The 18,479-nt window shown below is 56.4% G+C and overlaps 1 protein-coding gene across 1 annotated transcript in view; it reads right to left on the minus strand.

Annotated features, from left to right (window-relative positions):
- Nucleotides 1-4,149: 4,149 nt before the first annotated feature.
- HS1BP3 (HCLS1 binding protein 3) overlaps nucleotides 4,150-18,479 on the minus strand; it is a 31,165-nt gene continuing 16,835 nt past the window's right edge. The window contains exons 7-9 of the mRNA XM_064363756.1: nucleotides 11,186-11,346; nucleotides 9,644-9,779; nucleotides 4,150-4,732 (exon numbers count right to left, since the gene is read on the minus strand). Coding sequence (XP_064219826.1) covers nucleotides 4,468-4,732; nucleotides 9,644-9,779; nucleotides 11,186-11,346 — 562 coding nt within the window. The 3' untranslated portion in view covers nucleotides 4,150-4,467. The remainder of the gene's footprint in view (nucleotides 4,733-9,643; nucleotides 9,780-11,185; nucleotides 11,347-18,479) is intronic.

Consider the following 18,479-nt stretch of genomic DNA (forward strand, 5'->3'; position numbering starts at 1 on the left):
GCACCTCCTTTCGTTGTGCCTGATGTTCGAGCAGAAGGCCCGGAGAACAGAAGTGAAACTAGAGGCTCAGCATGGCTCCTGGTAAAACTGGCTTTCATGGCTCACCTTCTTTCATCTTTGCTTCCTCCAACTTGCCTGGAACAGGTACTGAACACAGTAGGTGCCCATTAAGTGCTTAGTGTTTATGGATGAGCTCTGCATGTTGGGAAACAGACGATGTGATTGGCCAGCTGGGCTGGAGGGAGCTAACCCAGCTTTATTTAAAAAGCCATTCAGAGGCGGCTGCTATGTGCTGAGTTGGCAGAGAAGCATCGGGCCTCTGAAAGTCATCAATAAAGACCCGGCTTACCGAGGCTACGTGCTGAGCCCATAATCCCACTCTAGAAGCTGCGGCTTTAGCCTGAGCGTGACCCATGACATGAAATTGCTTGACTCTCCCCAGCAGCCAGAGCCACAGAGCACAGGAGTGAGAGGCCAGCCACAGAAGAGGGTGGAAATCTGTGTACCGCATGGTATTCTGTGTCACACCACCACGCCTGGCATGGAAGTCAGTGGCCAGCGCTGGGGCTGGGGGCTTGACTGAGCTATTGACAGGTCTGCTGACCACCTGCCCGGTGGCCTGCCACCTCCTGTTAGGAGCTAGCTGGTACTGGGCAGGGAAGGAAGAGCCTCTGTGAAGATCTAGCGTGACCAGTCCACTGAAATCCCTTCAGGCACATAGAAGACTTTATAGTCTCCCTGGCGTCCTCCCAGGACCCAGGGAAGTCTCTTCACTTAGCACTGTGGGGTGAGAGGATGTCACAAGCCAAAGCTGGACCGGAACCCCGGCCTTCTGTGCCCACAGAACCCGGCTGCTTCTTCACAGGATGCTGTGGGCTGCATGAGAACTCAAGGCCAGTCCCCACCGACTCCTCCACTGGCCCTCGGTCAGCTTCCCCCAAGTGCAAGGCCTTAGGGTACTGAGTAGGGAAGGGTTTAGAGCAATCAGAGTTTGTAGTGAGTGGGAACATTCATAGCCTGATGCCCAGAGTTCGGCTGCTTGAGGAAGCTCTGAGCATTGACCATGTTTGCTCTGGGCAGCTGTGAACCCACATGAAGCCAATAGCGGCAGGCAGGGCCACTATCTGGGGACACGCTGGTAGCTCTGGCCCCCTCTCTTTCCCAGGATTGGCTGAGCTGGGCAGCTGGTGAGCTAGAGAACTGGGAGTGACCCTCCACATCAGCCTGACGCCGGGTGCTAAGTCACCGCACCGAGTATGTCAATACAATGCGCAGGTGGCCGCCGGACAGTAAAGCCAGAGGACCCAGAGAGTGGCTGGACTTCACTGTCTGGTCCATATGTCGTGTGAGAGCTCGAGCCCCAGAGGAGCCCACGGGGCACACGGAGGTGAGTTTAGTCCCAGACACTGCATGGACGTGGTCATGGGACACCAGTACTGAACGGGTAGGTGCGCCCCAGTGGAGCCCGTGATACAGGCCTGGCTGGGACGGCCCTAGGGACTTTCCAGGAGAACTGGCCTGAGTTCCCGGCTTCCTGAGAGGAACAATGCTGGGAGGACGGGAACAGTGGGACCCCAGCCATAGACGACGGCACATCCTGTCCACCAGCTCACAACAGGCTTCAAAATAAACAAACGTTGCTGTCCCGAATGAAACTTCTGTTTCCCTTCCACAGGGAGCGCTCAGCTGCAGGCTCCTGGTCTGAGCAGACCTTCTCAGAATGGCCAAACTACCTGTCCTCAGGAGCCAGGACTCCAACTCCATCTTAGCTACAAGATTCCAACCAAAATCTTGGGAGGAAGAGAGGCCACATTCTTTCCCTGCACGAGACCTCTCAGGCTCCCCAGGAGGGAGCTGCATCCAGGGCTGAAGCTGCATCTCAGAACCTGAGCCCAGGCAGGAGTGTGAAGGCCAGGGAAGGTTTGTTGACAGAGGGGCAGGGTCATCTGATGTCAGACCTAAAAGGGCCCCAGGGCCAGTCCAAACCTAGACCGTCTCCACTATAGGGAATGGGGGTAGATCTGGAGACAGAAAGGGGCCCTCTTTCTTTCTACATGGGTCTTGGCTGCACAGTTACTGGCCCGATGACCCACCCTGGGCCTGGGCCTCTAAGCCCTCCTCCACCTCAGTTGGCAATGTGAGGAGTGACCAGAATCCTCCCCTTCCCCTACCCTAAGCAGCAGCCTGGATGGCTGGGGCAGGGCAGCTTCCTTGGCTGAGTCCACTCTTTTAAAGGACAGTCCTCTTCCCATTCCGCTCCCCAGTGGTCTGCCATCAGCCCAGGCACAGAAAAGAACATCACTAACAAAGGCTGGAATGGGTCACAGGCACAGGCTTTAACAGACGACAAGGATCATTGGTTGGCCATGAGTCACAGTCCTGTGGGTGAACAAGCCAGGGCTGGAGCATCAATATCTGGGAAACGCAGATCTTTGTGGTGGTGTCCAGAGTCCAGACCACTGAGGAGGCGGGGCCCATGTGGATGAATCCATAACCGGCAGGCCAGGTTCTGCCATGACCCCAAGCAGAGCACCAGCCCCTGTGGCCGCCTGCCCCACTGTACTCTCTGCTTGTATGTCACATGACCCAAAGCAGGTGGGGAGCGGGGACAGGGAGTGGGCATCAGGGTGCAGAAAGGGCAGGGAGGGGACAGAGCCCGAGGGAAAGCTGGGGCCACCTCTGAGGAAGACCTGGCCCCATCCCCTTCCCACTCCTACTGAGACCTTCCTCTGCAGGCGGCAGAGGGTGCAGGGCCTGGGGCTGAGTGCTGGGAAGGAGGGGCGGGTGTGAAAGGGGAAGGCAAATGGGTGGAGCCAGGGCTGGAGCTGGCTCAGAGCCCTGGGGAGGGAGCGGACCCTCCCGGCCTGGGTTAAGGCAGAGAGGGAGGAAGTCAGCTCTCAACCCCAGAATCACCTGCTTCCTCTCACTCTAGCACCAGTGGAGGGGAGGCTGCTCAGGACAGGGTGGCACAGCTGGTGAGGGACATGGTCAGATGCAGGACAGAGCAGACTGGTCCTGGCACAGGCCAGGAGCTGGAGACACTCGACAGTGATGACTGGCAAACCACCCGCACCATCAACTGGGGCTCCCTCAGGGCCGGGCTTGGTGTCTATCAGAAAAGGGTCTGGGATTCTTGTCCCACCCGCCTAATGCCTCTACCAGGCAGGATAGGGCCAAGGAACAATAGTGGTTGCATTTCATTTAAAACTACTGCTTCATTCAAAACAAAAACAAAACAAAAAAACACAAAAATCCAGCTTTGAACATGAAGCATTATATCCAAGAAAGACACCTTGACATTTTTTGCTTTATTAAACATCATTCACTGGAATTTCCAAAGCACTGTGTGGTGCCCAGACCTGTGTGCCAGGGCTCTGGGGATCGGGAGAAGTCTAAGGCACAGGCCCTGCCCTGGCGCACGGCTCCTTCTCCCTGGGAAGGCAGCTCCACGGGTGAAAGGCCACTGAGCAAGTCCAGACCCTGAGGACAGCGAAGGCCCCAGGGCCGAAGCCTGAGAGCATCACGCTGCACTGGCAGTGGGGGGCGGTGCAGGCTGGGAGCCCTCCCCAGGCCCAGGCTGAGCTGTGGGGTGTGCTATGACCCAGTTTGCGGAGAGCTGCAATGAAGAACGCTGGCTCTGTGCCCAGAGGCCCAAGAAGACCATGGACTGGGCTGGCCTTTCCTGGGAAAGGAAGAGGGAGGAAGAGCTGGGGCCTGGCAGGGCCATCTCTACCCTGGAGAGGTGGGGCTGGGCCTGACTGCTCCCTTTAGAGCTCGCAACAAGAGGAGGCTCAGGAGAGACTTGCATCAGAACATGCCAGACAGCCGGTCTCCCGCTCAGTATCCCCCTCATGGGAGACCCACCCAGACCCTGCAGGCCCCCACGGGCCACAAGGAGCAGAGACCCTGGAGTAATGTGGCTTGGGGACCCCCCTGACCCCAGGCCCAGGCCAGTCAGTCACCCAGGCTGCTGCTTAGGGAAGGGGAAGGGGAAGGGGAGGATTCTGGTCACTCCTTCTTACTATGCCAACCGAGGCAGAGGAGGGCTATAGGCCCAGGCCCAGTTTGGGTCTGTGCTGGGGCTGGCAGAACCTGTGGGCAGGAAGTTTCCCTGCTCCATGTGACACCTCACTCGGGCCCCACGTGTCCTGCTCCATCCTTGGGGCTGGCAAGGCATCCTGGTTGGCAAGGCATCTCCATACCCTCCCTCCCCTCCATGTCCATGGAGAACAGGACAATTGGGCTCCACTTCCTAGGGTGAGAGCCACTCCTGCAGCCTGCAGGGTTCTACTGTGGTCCCACAGCCCAGGAGAAAATGAACAATGCAATTCTGGGTGCTGTGACCCTGGCTTCCACCTGGCCTTCCTTGGGGGTGGGGAGGTTCTGACCCTGCAGGGCACGGTCCCCTCCCTTCACACAGATGTCCCCACAGGCAGGTCTGCCGGGCCAGGGGCCAGCATGGAAGGATCAGAAGAGGCTGGGGGTGGCCTGGGCCGGTGCAGCATGCTCCCGGATGTACTGCAAGATGTCCATCTCGTCCATGGCTTGGATCTGCTCCTGCGGCTTCTGCTGCCCAGCCACAGCTTCGGATGGGCCCGCTTTGGGGGGAAGAGCTGGTTTTCTGGGTATTGCCGGCTTAGCTGCCACTGGTGGCTTGGGCTTGGGCTGGGGCTGGGGCTTGGCTTTGGACTCAGCCCCCAGGTTCAGAATCTGGTCCAAGTCCTCTTCAACTCTAGGGAACCACAGGGAGGAACCCTGAGCATAACACTGCACCCCGCGAAAGGAACAAGACCCCAGGCAAAGCCACTGCCCACACAGGGCTGGGCAGCAGCAGGGAGCCCAGCCTGGGTCTAGGCAAGGCCCCACCCCACCCCATCCCACTCCGGCCCATCCACCCATTCTGCCCAGAGGAGACACGGAAGGCCAGGGCTCTCCTTCCCTCCAACCCACAGCAAAGCAGACACAGGGCAGGCCCCGTGCAGCCTCCTGAGAGTTGCTCTTCAGGTGACCCCACCTGACATATGCTGGCTTCTGTAGGGGGCTTTCCTTCCAACCCCTTTAGAAATAACCACCAGCTACCATGTACAGAGTTCCTGCTGTGTGCCAAGCACATCAGACAAGTTATCACATTTCATCCTCAAAACACCACTCTGGGGAAGCACGACTGCGTTTCCATCCTGCAGGCGAGGACACTGGAGTCCCAGGAGGCTACGTGACCCCAAGAGGACAGCATGTGACAGTGCCTTTGTTGGAAGGAACAGGACATCGGCCCTCAGAGGCTGAGCCCTCATCCAAAGCAAGTTCAACCAGATAAAGAATCACCAGGGGCGCTGAGCCATGGTGGCACAGGGTTGGCCCACCCGCAGTGCCCCTCTGTGGGCCACGTGGGTGCTAGACAGAGCCCAGCGAGAGCAGAGGATGGCCTCAGCCAGGGCCCATCAAGACTCTGCCATGGCCCCAGACCTCTGATCTCCCACTGGTAGGCGGGAAAAAAGCCCTGGCAGTGTTACCGCTACTCAGGACCACCCCTGGTTACTGATGGCCAGAAAAAGGCCAGGCCACTGATTCTCCCGAACTTGATTTCTGGAGACCAGGAGCACAGTGGAAGACTCATTCAATCCATTCCACCCACAGCACTGCACTGAACACCTATGAGGGCCAGAGATTTCCACATTCACTGATCCATGTAATAATCTCCAAACACTGTGTGGTGGCAGAGATTAGCCCTGTTTTACAGATGTGAAAACTGAGGTGCAGAGAGGTGAGGGGCCTTGCCCCGAGACCCGCAGGTAGTGTGAGGATGATCATACATGGCCTGCATGTGGCTGGTCCTCTGGGGTGTGTTCACCTGCCTCGGGCACCGGGGCTCCAGTGCCGGGGGAGGCTTCCCCTTGTGCTAGCGAGCATCTCTGTGTGTATTGCTCAGCCATGCTGCAGCCAGGTGAGGGAGGGCACAGGCACTGAAGGCCGAAGACCTGGCGCCCACTTGGCCTCTACAAGCTTCGGCTTCCTCAACTACGAGCAGGAGTAACAGTGTCAGCTGGCAGTGCTGCACGGAGCCGTGCACAGAAGCACAGCACTGCGGAGAACTGGCTTCCGCTCCTCACCCTGCAGCTCCTCCATCAGGCGGCTCAGGCCACTCCTCCCTGCTCCTCAGTCTCTTCGTCTATAAAGTGGGATTGTACTTGCTCTATCACCCTCACAGGGATTCTTACAAGGATCAAATAAGACAACACAAGGAAAGTAGTTTCCAAACGTACAGGAAGGCTGCATGTACTGGGGTCTACTGACAGCCCCAGGGGCTGAGCAAGCGGGAATAAGACACAGAAAAGCAGTGCCTCAATCCACAATGCAGGGCACCCCCAGCCCCATCAGGCAGGGGCCATGCGATTGCAAAGGCCTGGAAAGAAGGTGGTGAAATCCAGAGAAGGGAGTGAGCCCTTGGGCCAGAGCAAGCTGGGAAGGCTTCCTGAGAAGGTGGGCCTTTTCAGAAGGGTGAGCCTGGCATGAATAGGGGAGAGAGTTCTGGAGAAGGGAGCAGAGAGCAGAGGTGTGGAGGTGGGAATGAAAACGAACAGGAAGAACCAGGCAGGCTCACAAGCAGAGGCTTCCTGCCCTGGTGGTGTATCCCGATGGCGGGGATGTCAGCAGGGCCAGGCAGGGGCAGGGATAGAGAGATGCCTCTGATCAGGACAACTCCTGGCACTACCAGGCCTGGCAGAGCCTGAGTGAGTATGGAGGTGCCCAGCGCAGCATCCCCAGGGGTGGGTGCCTGCCTGGAGCCAGCTGTGGAAGGAGCTCCAGACATCCTGCCTGCTTCCTGGGTTGACCTCCTGTGATAGGGCACAAACCCCAGAGACAATTCAGAGTCTGCTTGGATGGCAGAGAAATGAATAAAAGGTGTCCTTCTTGAACAAACCCAGAGGGACTGGCCCAAGCTGGGCCTTCATAGACAGATCAGCTGCCTTGGGGTAGAGGCGATTTCAGGAGGTGTCACTCATGGCCAGGCTGCTCCTGGTCACCTAAGGTCAGAAGTGCCAGAGCCCCCTCCAAGTGGCGGCCCTTCCTTGACTCCCCGGGGCAGGTGCCAGCTCCACTGGCATGAGGAAGCCCCTACTGAAGGCTGAGGGTACCTGGGAAGAGCTCAAAGGGACTGAATTATCCTCAAATAGAGGCCTTTTGGAAAATAAAGCAGCTGCTAGAAGCTTATGTCAGATTTCAGAATTATCCTGCTGGGCAAAGCAGTGACTCTTCGGAACTAATCAGTGGCTGGACTTGCTCCCAGGTGGGAGGTATACATGGGTGGTCAGCCACGGTGGGAGGTGGCGTAGCTGCTCTCGGGATACAGGTGGCTGCAAGGTACCCCTTTTCCAAGCACCCTATTTCTGAGTCATGACTAGGACTAGCTCTCACTGGTGCAAAGTCATGCTGGTGTGGGGTCAACCAGTGAGGGGTAAGGGAGCTCTAAGACCCCGGCCCCCTCCTTCTCCCTGGGTCCCTGCGAAGACAAGACTCGCCTAAAGGTCTAGACTACAGGCCTTGCCTAGTGTGGCTGCACAGCCAGAAGGAACTAAGGCCTCTCAGCCTCCACCTGCTCAGTGTATACCCCACGCTGCCTCAGGGCGGCTGAGGTGAGTGACAGAATGAACAAAGGGGTGAAAGCAGGAATGAATGAATGACTATCAGAACGTTCTCTATTATGAGGAGGCCCAATTACTCCCTGGATAGTCACAGTGCAGACAAAAAGAATGTATGTGGTTCCTGCTCTCAAGAAGCTAATTCTAGTGATATAGCTCTTTTAGAATTGGTCTGAATTTAAAAGAAGAAAAGCGGCTAATCCTTTCATTAGCAGATGTCTGCTAAAGTGAAGGTGGGGGTGCGGGACCCACACTCTTTGAGCAGGGATTTCCAAAGCGCTCTGCCAGAGCTGAGAGGCACCCTAGGGGAGGGGCCCAGGGATGAGGAAGAATTTGGGAGGCCGAGGCAGGCTGATCACAAGGTCAGGAGTTCAAGACCAGCCTGGCCAATATGGCAAAACCCCATCTCTACTATAAACACAAAAATTATCTGGGTGTGGTGGTGGGTGCCTGTAATCCCAGCTACTTGGGAGGCTGAGGCAGGAGAATTGCTTGAACCTGGGAGGCGGAGGTTACAGTGGGCCGAGATCTTGCCACTACACTACAACCTGGGGGATAAGAATGAGACTGTCTCAAAAAAAAAAAAAAAAAGATCATGAAGTGCTGTGGGTGCGGGTCTGCGTGCTATGAGCCTGCAGGAACCCTGCTTCATGTGGCCATTTCCCCAGCTCATCAGGCCACAGAACCCCTTTGAAGGTAGCCTTTTACCACCCCATGGTACCATGTTCTGCAGAACACAGGTTGGGAAGTAACGGATTTAGAATAACCTAGACCAGAAAAGTCCCATGAGAGCCACCCCACTGGGACACATGGACTCCTAGACATGCTCAGTCTGGCCCTGCCGCTCCCCAGGCAGACTCCACTATTCCATTTCCCTGTGCCTCAGTTTCCCTCTAACAAAATAACAACAATCCTGGTTTCTCCCAGGCCGCTGGGATGTCAGCAGCAAGGACGTAGGACGAGAGTGAACAGATGCCAGGGGCCTTGGGGACAAGTAAATACCAGAAGCCGTCACGGTGACTCAGGCTTGGTGGGCACTTGGAGGGCTATGTAATAGCCAGAGGCTGCTAATGAGGGGTGCAGATGACAGCCTCCAGGGCCTGCATGCACTGGTGTCACATGAGCAGCTCCTGGAAAGAGGCGGCCTGGCTTCCTGTGAATCCCAGGCACAGCCCTGTGTCCTGGAGCGCAGAGGAGGAGCTGGAGACACACACGACACTGAGCCTGCTGAGAATGTGGCCAGTGCAGGCAAAGGCCTGGGGAGAACTGGGGGGCTGGTGGGGAGGCGGATCACCCAGCCGAGAGCTCAGACAGTCCCTGATGAAGTGGAGGGGCCAGGACAGGGGCAGAGCAAAGCTGTGGCCTTAGGCAGGTGGCCTCCCACACTCGATTTCTTATAATACGGAGAAAATAGCATCTACCTTAGGGGGCCGTTGTGAGGATTACATAAGAGAGCGTGTAAGGAGTCTGGCTTACTGTGTACACAGCAAGGGCTCGGGAAATAGGAGCTGCCACTTGCACAGGTTCTGCCAATTGACCTCCATGCGACAGCTTCTGTCAAAGCCTCTGATGGGACCCTCCCGGCAGAGGCCATCACCAGGACACCTGCACTTTGCTCCCTCTCTGGGTGGGCTGCATGCTGCCATGAGTCAGTTTCATTTGTTCCCAAAGCTGCTTATGCCAGTTACACCTGCTCTTGCAATTATGTAATTATTCTTTACATAAACCGTTAAAATATGATTGTGAAAAGAAAGACTGGCTGTGCACACAAAGTTCTCTCTTTCTGGAACTGGCTGAGCAGCCCTGGACTGCGGATCCTCCCCACAAGCCCCCTTTGCCACCTCTTGCCCAGTGTGCACCCACGGGTTTCTACTTTCCACAGCCCTGGGGTTCTCCCCACAGAGGAGGCTGGGGCCGAGGCTGGGCAATGCCCCGCAGGAGCCGGGCCCTTGGCTCTGTCCAGGACACTCTCAGAGCTGCCAAGCGCCACTGGGGACAGGTGGTACCTGAACAGTTCCTCGGAGGTGTCCCTGTGGCCGAGGCTGGGCGTGGGCCCTCCACTCTCACAGGCGGCCGGCAGCAGGAGGGAGTCACCCAGGGGGACAGCCCCGCCGAGGTCAGGATCTTCAAACAGCTTCAGGGCTGTGGGAAGGCGGCAGCAGGTTGGTCAGAAGAAGTCCTGGCCTGTCATCAGCTACCCAAGGTACAAGGTAGAGAAGGCCTGGCCCAGCCTCCCGGGGCACCCAGGAGAGTGAGCAAGGGATAAGACAGAAAACCAGAGAAATGGGCCAGGTAGGGGCAGGAGGAGGGTGAGGACAGGAGCTCACAGAGGCTTGGGACAGCTGTCTGCCTTGGCCTCTGCTGCCCGGCACCTGGGCCAAAGCTGGCCGACAGCATCACTCCAGTTTGAAGTCCTTATGGGCTTCCTGCTGCTCTTAGGAGGTTATAGCCTCTTGGGCTCACTGCGCCAGGGACCTCGTCATCCAGTCCAGCTGATCTTAGTGCGCCCGCTCACTGCACCCGGCCTTCAACAAGCATTTACTGAGTACCACCCACCGGCTTGGGCCACTCTCTCTCTCTGCTGGGGTGCCATGGCCACTCTCTCTGCTGGGGTGCCATGGCATGTGGCTGCTACCTTCAGGAAGCCTGGGTCTCCTCCCCACACCCTCTTGCATGTGAACTGATCGGGGCTGCCCTTGGAGAATGCCGATCATAGCTGCTGTACCTGGGGTCCCCTGCTTCAGCCAGCCTGGCAGACTCATGGAAAACCTTCCAGGATCCAGCTCAAGGAGGGCCTCCACCCCACCCCAGGAGGTCTTCCGGGGAGCCCCACAGGAACTGGTGCTTCTGCTCAGCCTGTCATAGACTCGTGCTGTTCTGCAACTGTCAGGTGATGACCTGTCTCCTCACAGGACCCCTCAGGCTAGGGACTGGGTCTCACTCCTCAGCATGTTCTTAGGCCTGGCCCTGGGTGAGGGCTCACCAAGTGTGGACTGAATTAGTGGGTGGCATCAATTCCCCCAACTAGAGGATGACCTGGGCATGTGAGGAAAGGGACCCAGGGATGAGGGGAGATGTCCCAAGGCCGCTGGATTCTCCCTGTGCCAACTCTGCACACAGCCCTCCAGGGAATCCATGCCGGCGACACAGAATCCCATTAAATCCAAACCTACAGTCACACACATGCCCCAGGCAGGCCCTATCACTTTTCACACAAATGGTGCCTGGAAGCCCAGGGCCCACATCTGCCCACAGATGTCACGAAAGCACTTCTCAAAGCAGCAAAGAAAAACCATCCTCCTCTTCTGCGGGATGTTTAGAAGAGACCCACGGCCTGGGAATGTTCCACCCTGTGGGGAAGCACGTGTGAGGCTTAATTCCTCCAGCAGGAGAGCTCCCTCCAAAGCTGAATCTATATCGCGTCTAGACAGGAAAGGGGAGATATGGGTCCTATTCACGCTGGGTGAGTCCAGACCCTGCCTGGTGACCAGGCTGGGCACAGAGAGGACACCAGGAGCAAAGGGAGCACACCCTGGGGCTCTACTTACAGTCTGTGGATGATGCGTCCTCTGAGAGGCCCTGCGGGGACACCTTCGTGCCTGAGCCAAAGAGCCCCTTGCTGGGGTCCATCTCCTCATCGAAGATGGTGAGCCGGGGCGAGGGCTTGGCTTTCACAGCCACTTTGGGATGTTTCTTGGGCTTCTTGGAGCTGGAGAATCACAGACAAAGCACAAGGTGAGGACTTTCCATGAGCCTCCTGGTGGCCTGGTCAGACCCACACAGGCCTGGGCCCTGCTGGGGCGTGGCTGGATGCCATGGGCCAGAAAAGACCAGGCCAGAGGGACCAGGGAAGGCCTGGAGTGGGCCACCCAGAGCCGTCAGGCGGGTGGCACTGGGGTCACTCTGAAATCTCAAACAGTCACATGGCCAAGGGAAGGACAGGTCCTCCATCCCAGGGGAGAAAAGCAGGCCAGCGACGGTGGCTGAGGAGCAGGTTTTCCCAATGACAGAGTAGTGAGGCCCGTGCGACTATGGGCAGCTGTGCCCTGTGCTCAAGAAATGACCACTGTTGGGAGGAGCAGGTGGCTGCCAGGACTGGACACTGGCTGCCAGACAACCCCACACTCAGACTCCTTCAGGCCTCGGGTCTGCCATGAGGTCACAGGACAGAGATCACGCTCCCGTTCCAAAGGTGGAGACAGCTGCCTGGTCTCAGGGTCTCAGCACCTGGGGGCCAGGCTCAAAGAACCGCACTCCACAGCCACTCAGAAATGGGGGTGGACCCAGTCTTGAGCCACGAATCTCAGGGCTGGGCCAAGGAGGGCAGAAAGCAGCCTTGGGAAGTGCCCTATTGCTTCCTTTTCCTGGTGAAAACACCGTTGTTCTAGTTAACCCTTGGGTTCCACGGGGCAGCCCCGCTCCTTCAGGAAGCCTCTCAGACTTGGCACCCCCCTCGGCTCTGCCACCCCAGGTCCCATTATGGTGCACTTGCCAACTGGCTGAGGAGGTCCTGCTCTGGGCCAGACCCACTGTGAGAAACCAGGACGGCGCAGGAGGGAAGCTTCTAGGGTACAGGAGTACTTTAGTTTTGACCCAGGCATTGCTTACGGGGTGGATCTGCAGACACGCAGAGAGTGGAATGCTCAGGATCTGTGTACATCACCGTCAGTGATACTGCCAGTAAGTAAACACACTTGAGTTTACTTCAACAAGTTACTTTAACAGGCATCCAATCCCTGCTGACGCCTGTTAGCCATTTTCAGGTTCCTAAAAATAATGAGAATATGCTCTTTACTGGAAACTGAAATTCCATGTGCCTGTCCGCCTGGCGGGCAGTTCCACCGGACTGAGGTCACTTGGTGAGGTCACCATCTGAGCTCATGTTGGTAACACTCTGCGGCAAAACTGCAGCGAGAGGCTGCCTACACAATGATACAGACTAACCAGTGGCAGATAAAAATAGCGGAGTGGCCCTGGGTGCTGGCGGGGCAGGGCCCTCCAAGGTGACCATTCCCACAGTCTGGAGTCTGAGGCTGGCAGAATCCCAGGCACCCAGAGGAGGCGAGGAGAAACTGTGAGGGCCAGGAAGGCTCCCTGCTGGAAGGCTGCGAGACGGAGCACCCCTCTGAGCTCAGGGCCCAGTCCCAGGGGAAGGATTTCTGCAGGGCTCGTGTGCTGAATGAGGAAACAGTGGTCCAGAGAAGCTGAGTGTCTGCCCAAGGCCACACAGCAGGTGAGGGACAGGCAGGCATACTGAGGATAGTCATGCTCGTGGTCCTATCCTCTTGTACCCTCTGAATGTCCCATGAGGAAGGTGATACAGGATGCGGCAGGGATAACAGGATTGATCCTGTTGTTCTCTGGGGAGAAAGTGGCATGTTTCAAGGGTAGTGATGGGGAGCAGAGACGCAGCAGCAGAAACTGTGCCAGGAAAGCCCATCTGCCTGGTCCTGTGCTTTCTCCACCCAGCTCAGGGAACCAGGGACCCCCTCTGGTGTGCACCACCCTCAGGCCCTGCCTGTGGTGCTGGAGGCCACGTGGAGGGAGCCTGGATTCTCCGCCCTAAGGACAAGTGCTTTCCAGAAACCTTCAGCTTCTGCTCCTCTCAGAGCTGGAGGAGCCAGGGCTCACCCGCTCTTACTCAGACATTCTCTCCTTCATTCTCACCAATCAGGCAGAGCCAACTCAGCTCTCATGACTCCTAGTAAGTGGGTACCAAACAGGGGCCATGGCTTCCTGGGGCAGACAGCAGAGCTGACCCCAGCCAAGACCCACCGTGTCGGAAACCCCAAGCAGGCCCAGGAGGCTGTTTAGTCTCCCGTGGAATTCCACAGTCAGCCAGGCTTCCAGCCGCTGTTCTGCCCTGATGCTTCTCTCTACTTCGTTCCCCATCTCCACTGCCCTTTGTGTGGCCCTTGCTCCCGGACCCAGCAGGCACTGCGGTGGGGAAGGGTGGAGAGCTGCCCTGACCCCTACCCAGGTGGCAGCTCCCAGGGAGGGCAGGCCCGAGGCTGCTCTGCAGCTACCCCAGCAGCAGCTCCATGCCACACCCCTCACTGTCCCCTCAGAAACAAGCAGGCCCTCCCTGGCTCCTGGGGACCAAAGTTTCGTCATACCCAGCCACAGGCCCCTCGGGGCAGGGAGAGAGCAAGCAGCTTCGCGTTGATCAGAAATCAGAGGGCACACGGAAGGAAGCAAGCCATTTGAAGAACAAAGGAAGCGAGAGAGAACAGGCCCGATGAGGTCTCGAGAAGCCGTGGTGCCCCTTCCTGCGCCTGCACCTGGTCCTGACAGCACACGAGGCCTGACTTTCCTTCCATGTGAGTTTCTCCTCCAACTGGATCAAGTCCTTGTTTTTCTCCCTAAAGACATGTTTGCCCTTTTGTTGTCTTGAACTGAAAGAAAGTGGATCCACAGCACACGCGGGCGGCTCGGGTAGGCATGGTCTGTATCCTACCCCCACCCCACCCATGCCGCCTGGGCTGCCCTCTCCACCTCCCCAGCTCTCCAGACCCATCTCAAGGGGAATCAAGGAAGAAGGAGGAAATAAGGAGTTTTGGTGCCTAAAAGCTCCAGGGTCCTGTCCTGAGCTGCCCAAAACTGTCAGGCTCTAGGGACTTAGTAACGTGCCTGGTCTGGAACAGATGCCTTGATAAACTCTGCATGAGAGGATGGGTGACAGATGGCAGGGAGGAGGGAAGGAAGGATACACAGGTGGAGGGCAGGTAGGCAGGCAGCAGGGTGCCAGCATATCTCCATCTCAGGATTCTGTTGACCTACTCCCCAAGGTGGGAGGAGCAAGGAGGGAAGAGGGACGGGCTCCCAGCCCCAGTCTCAGACAGCGTCCCCTGTGGGGAAGCCCCTCCACCGCACCGTCCCCCCTCAAAGATCTCCTGGTCGACTCCCCTGGCCTTGCCGCCAGGCCCTCAGCCACTCCACGAGCAACTCATTCCTTCCCTCGTGAGCAGCTTCGGTGGCCAGCACTCATAGAGAATCTCCCACCTGCAAGAACCTGTGCTGGGAACAAGGGACCCAAGATGAGGATGACCTGCTGCTGTCCCCAGAAACTCATGGCAGAGCAGGGTCACAAAGACACTGATCGTTATGGCCAGGAGAGGTGGGTCACGCCTCCCAGCACTTTGGGGGCTGAGGCGAGTAAATTTAAGAATAAAATAAGAAAAGTGCTTTAGTTTAAAGTAGAAAGTTTGCAGGAGGCCAGGAGTTTGAGACAAGCCTGGCAAAGATGATTAAATCCCATTTCTACTAAAAATATACAAATTAGCCCAGCATGGCAGCACACGCCTGTAATCCCAGCTATTTGGGAGGCTGAGGCATGAAAATCTCTTGAACCTGGGGGACGTAGGTTGCAGTGAGCTCAGATCGCACCACTGCACTCCAGTCTGGGCGACAAAACGAGACTTTGTCTTGAATAAGAAAAAAGAAAGAGAAAAAAAAGGAAACTGTTCATTAGCACACAGCGTGTCCCACTCTGGTCACGGCAGAGCAAAGAGGAAAGAACCAAGCAAGCCCGAGGGCTCAGGGAGGGCTTCTTGGAGGAGGTGATATGGAGACCGGAAGTGAACTTGGTGGAATGAGAGCTAAACAGTGTCTCAGGTAGAGGACCTGCAAGTCACAGTGTGAGGGTCTGCAGGGGGTGTGACTAGGACATAACTGAGAACCCAGATTCCTCTTGGTGAAAAGGGACCCCTCAGGTTTGCAGCAGAGGTAGTGCCATGAGGGGACAGGCTGAGAGCCAGATCTCTCCAGGGAAGCTTTGCTCATGGTCCATAGAGGAAACGAAGCCAGGATGGGGAGAGCAGCGGTGGTGAGAGGGGAAGACAGGCCAGGGAGAACTTCAGAAAGCAAACGTGCTTATGAATCTGGACAGGTGATCAGCCGGCAGAAGGGAATCGTCTAGGGTGATGACAGGTTTCTGATCTCAGAGAGGGGGTCAGTAATTCATATAAGAGGTGTGTCACTCAGCCTCTGAGCCGTTTCTTCACCCTGCTCCTAGCACAAACACCTCAGGGTTGTCATGAGCACGGAGTTGGTTCAGGTCACACACACGGGCTATCACTCCAGGGGCCCCCTCAATCTTCCCCTCCCTGATCCTCCTCCTCCACTCCTGTATCAGCATCCACCCAGCTGTTGGCCGGCACAGCGCCTGGCTCTGCAGCGCCCGCCCTCTAGCCCACCCTCTGCACTGACAGGAGACAAAGCCTCTCACTGATGTGGATGATGGGTGCCCTCATCTCCCTTCACTGAAAGAACAGCTGGTCATGATTAGAATCTTGTCACCAGGGATGGGGCAACAGAGGCTTCAAAGAGAGGTCTGCAGGGAGTAGGACTGGAACCGCAGGTCCTGGCTTCCTGGTGAGCATGGTGTCATCTGAGCTAGTGCAGGTCATGAGGGCCACCAAAACATGTGTTAGGTCCACAGAGGTTGCATGAGGTGGGTGGGGTGCTCCTGCATGGGTGCAAGTATGTGCTGGCATGTTCTTGTTCAAGCACATCTGTGCACAGACAGACACCCGAATTCCCGCTGTGTGTCCCTGACGGCAGACAGACGCGCAAACCAGGCCATGTTCTGCAGGCAGGCGTGCAGCATACGGGGTGAGAGGCGGCAGCTGCCTCAGCTGACAGTTCCAACACTCTGACAAGCTGAGCAGCAGCCGGGCTCCCTGTGGCTCAGGCAGTTCTAGTGACAGTGATTGACACATGAGAGCATCTACCACTCTGGCCACCCAGGGGGCCTGTGGCACCATTCCCAGATGTGCCCACCCACACAGCAGACCACCAATGGGCACCAACTGCCCAGGACTAGGGTGTGCATGCATGGCAGAGGCATCTCCTAGAGACAGCCAGCTTAGTTGGGTCTGAACGGAAGACTGATGATCCTTCCACAACCGCGATACACGGACAGCATGGCCATCACTTTCAAAGCCAGGGTGTGGCTTAACCAAATACGGAAACCCACCTCCTTTCCAATGATGCAAACTTCCTGCTGTAAACTAAAGCACTTTTCATACTTTATTCTTAAATTCAGCTGTTTGGTGTCTTTTTTTTTTTTTTTTTTTTTGAGATGGGGTTTTTCTCTGTCACCTAGGCTGGGGTGCAGTGTCATGATCACAGCTCACTGTAGCTTCAACCTTCCAGGCTCAAGTGATCCTCTCACCTCAGCCACCCCAGTAGTTGGGACACAGGCACACACCATCATATCTGGCTAATTTTTATTTATTTATTTATTTATTTATTTGTCGAGATGGAGTCTTGCTATGTTGCCCAGGCTGGTCTCAAGCTCCTGGGCTCAAGTGGTCCTCCCGCCTTGGCCTCCCAAAGTCCTGGGATTATAGGTATGAGCCACTGTGCCTGGCTGGTTTTATTTTTTCAATGAGAAGATTCTCAGAGTGCCCATAAATGGACTTCTGAAATTCACACCAGGACAGTGTTATTTGTAACAGCATTGGGCTTCCTTGGAGAAGCAATCACAGGAGTGAGATTCACCTGAGGACAGGCGCTGACCCTGGGAGTCCAAGCTACCCTACTTGGACAGAGGCTTCAGAGAAGGACAGGATGGAAAAACAGGCAGAGTCACAAGAGCTGTGCTCCAGGCAGAGAGAAAAGCCCTGTGAGAACGCCAAAGTGTGCAGAGCCTGGCACAGTGAAAATGCCCAACAGCTGGACAGCAGGCACATGGAGGGTCCGTGGGGATCCTGGCCACCTCTAGAGGGGCTGGGGAGATTCCAGCCTTTGCTGAGAGAGGAGCAGCAGAGGCGGATGTGGGAGAACTTGTATGGGACCTGGACCAGTCACTCAGCTTCTCCAACCATGTTTCCTTACTGGGGGTAAATGGGAAGAAGGAGGCAACTGACACAGAAATGCTTTGGAAGCTGCCAAGCGGGTCCTGTATGCAAGTCAGCGCAGGGCCACGGCAGAGGCCTGGGGTCCCGGTAGCTGCGTGGTGATGTCTAGGCTCACTTACGCTTTCTACTCAGCAGACTTCACGCTGGGCCTTAAAAAGCAAATGGGGCCATGCCAGGCACAGTGGCTCATGCCTGTGATCCCAGCACTTTGGGAAGCCGAAGCAGGAGGATCACTTGAGCCCAGGAGTTCAAGACCACCCTGGGAAACATAGTGAAACCTCATCTCTACAAAAAATAAACAAAAGTAGCCAAGCACAGTAGTATGCGCCTATAGTTTCAGCTATTTGGGAGGCTGAGGTGGGAGGATCACTTAAGTCTGGGAGGTTGAGGCTGTACTTAGCTGAGATCACACACCACAGTACTCCAGCTAACAGAGTGAGACCTGTCTCAAAAAAATAAATAAATAAAATAAAACAAAATAAAAATGGGGCAGTCTGGGTGGTCACCATGAATGGTTTATCATTTGCTGTGGTCCCCAGAGTCACATTCCAAGGACCTGTTTCTCAACAGCCAGAGCCCACTTTCCAGGCCACTGAGCCCTATCTTGAGGGATCATAACTCAGTGAACCGCAGCAGAGGTTGTGGGTGATGCCATTTATCCTTCTCTACCACGGGGCCAGAGACTGCCCCTCACCCATTCTGGCTCCAGCACCACCAGGGAACCACATAGGTCCGAGCTGCGGGTCTCTGCAGCCCAAGTTCTACAAGCACCCAGTCGCTCCAAGAGCCTAAATCCACAAAGGGATAGTGGCCAGGCCACATGTCAAGATGGAACTGACCTATAGCCTGCAGTAACCTGCCCAGGAAGCCAGACCACAGCCTCTGCAGCAGTCAGCCCCAGATGACCGAGATTTGATCAATAACTGCCAGCTTTCCTAAATGTCACCCCATTTCAGTTTAGTAGGACCATCCAGCAAAC

This window comes from Aotus nancymaae, unplaced genomic scaffold (genome assembly GCF_030222135.1).
Source record: "Aotus nancymaae isolate 86718 unplaced genomic scaffold, 86718_ANA_hifiasm-v0.15.2.pri h1tg000057l, whole genome shotgun sequence".
Classification (NCBI taxonomy): Eukaryota; Metazoa; Chordata; class Mammalia; order Primates; family Aotidae; genus Aotus; species Aotus nancymaae.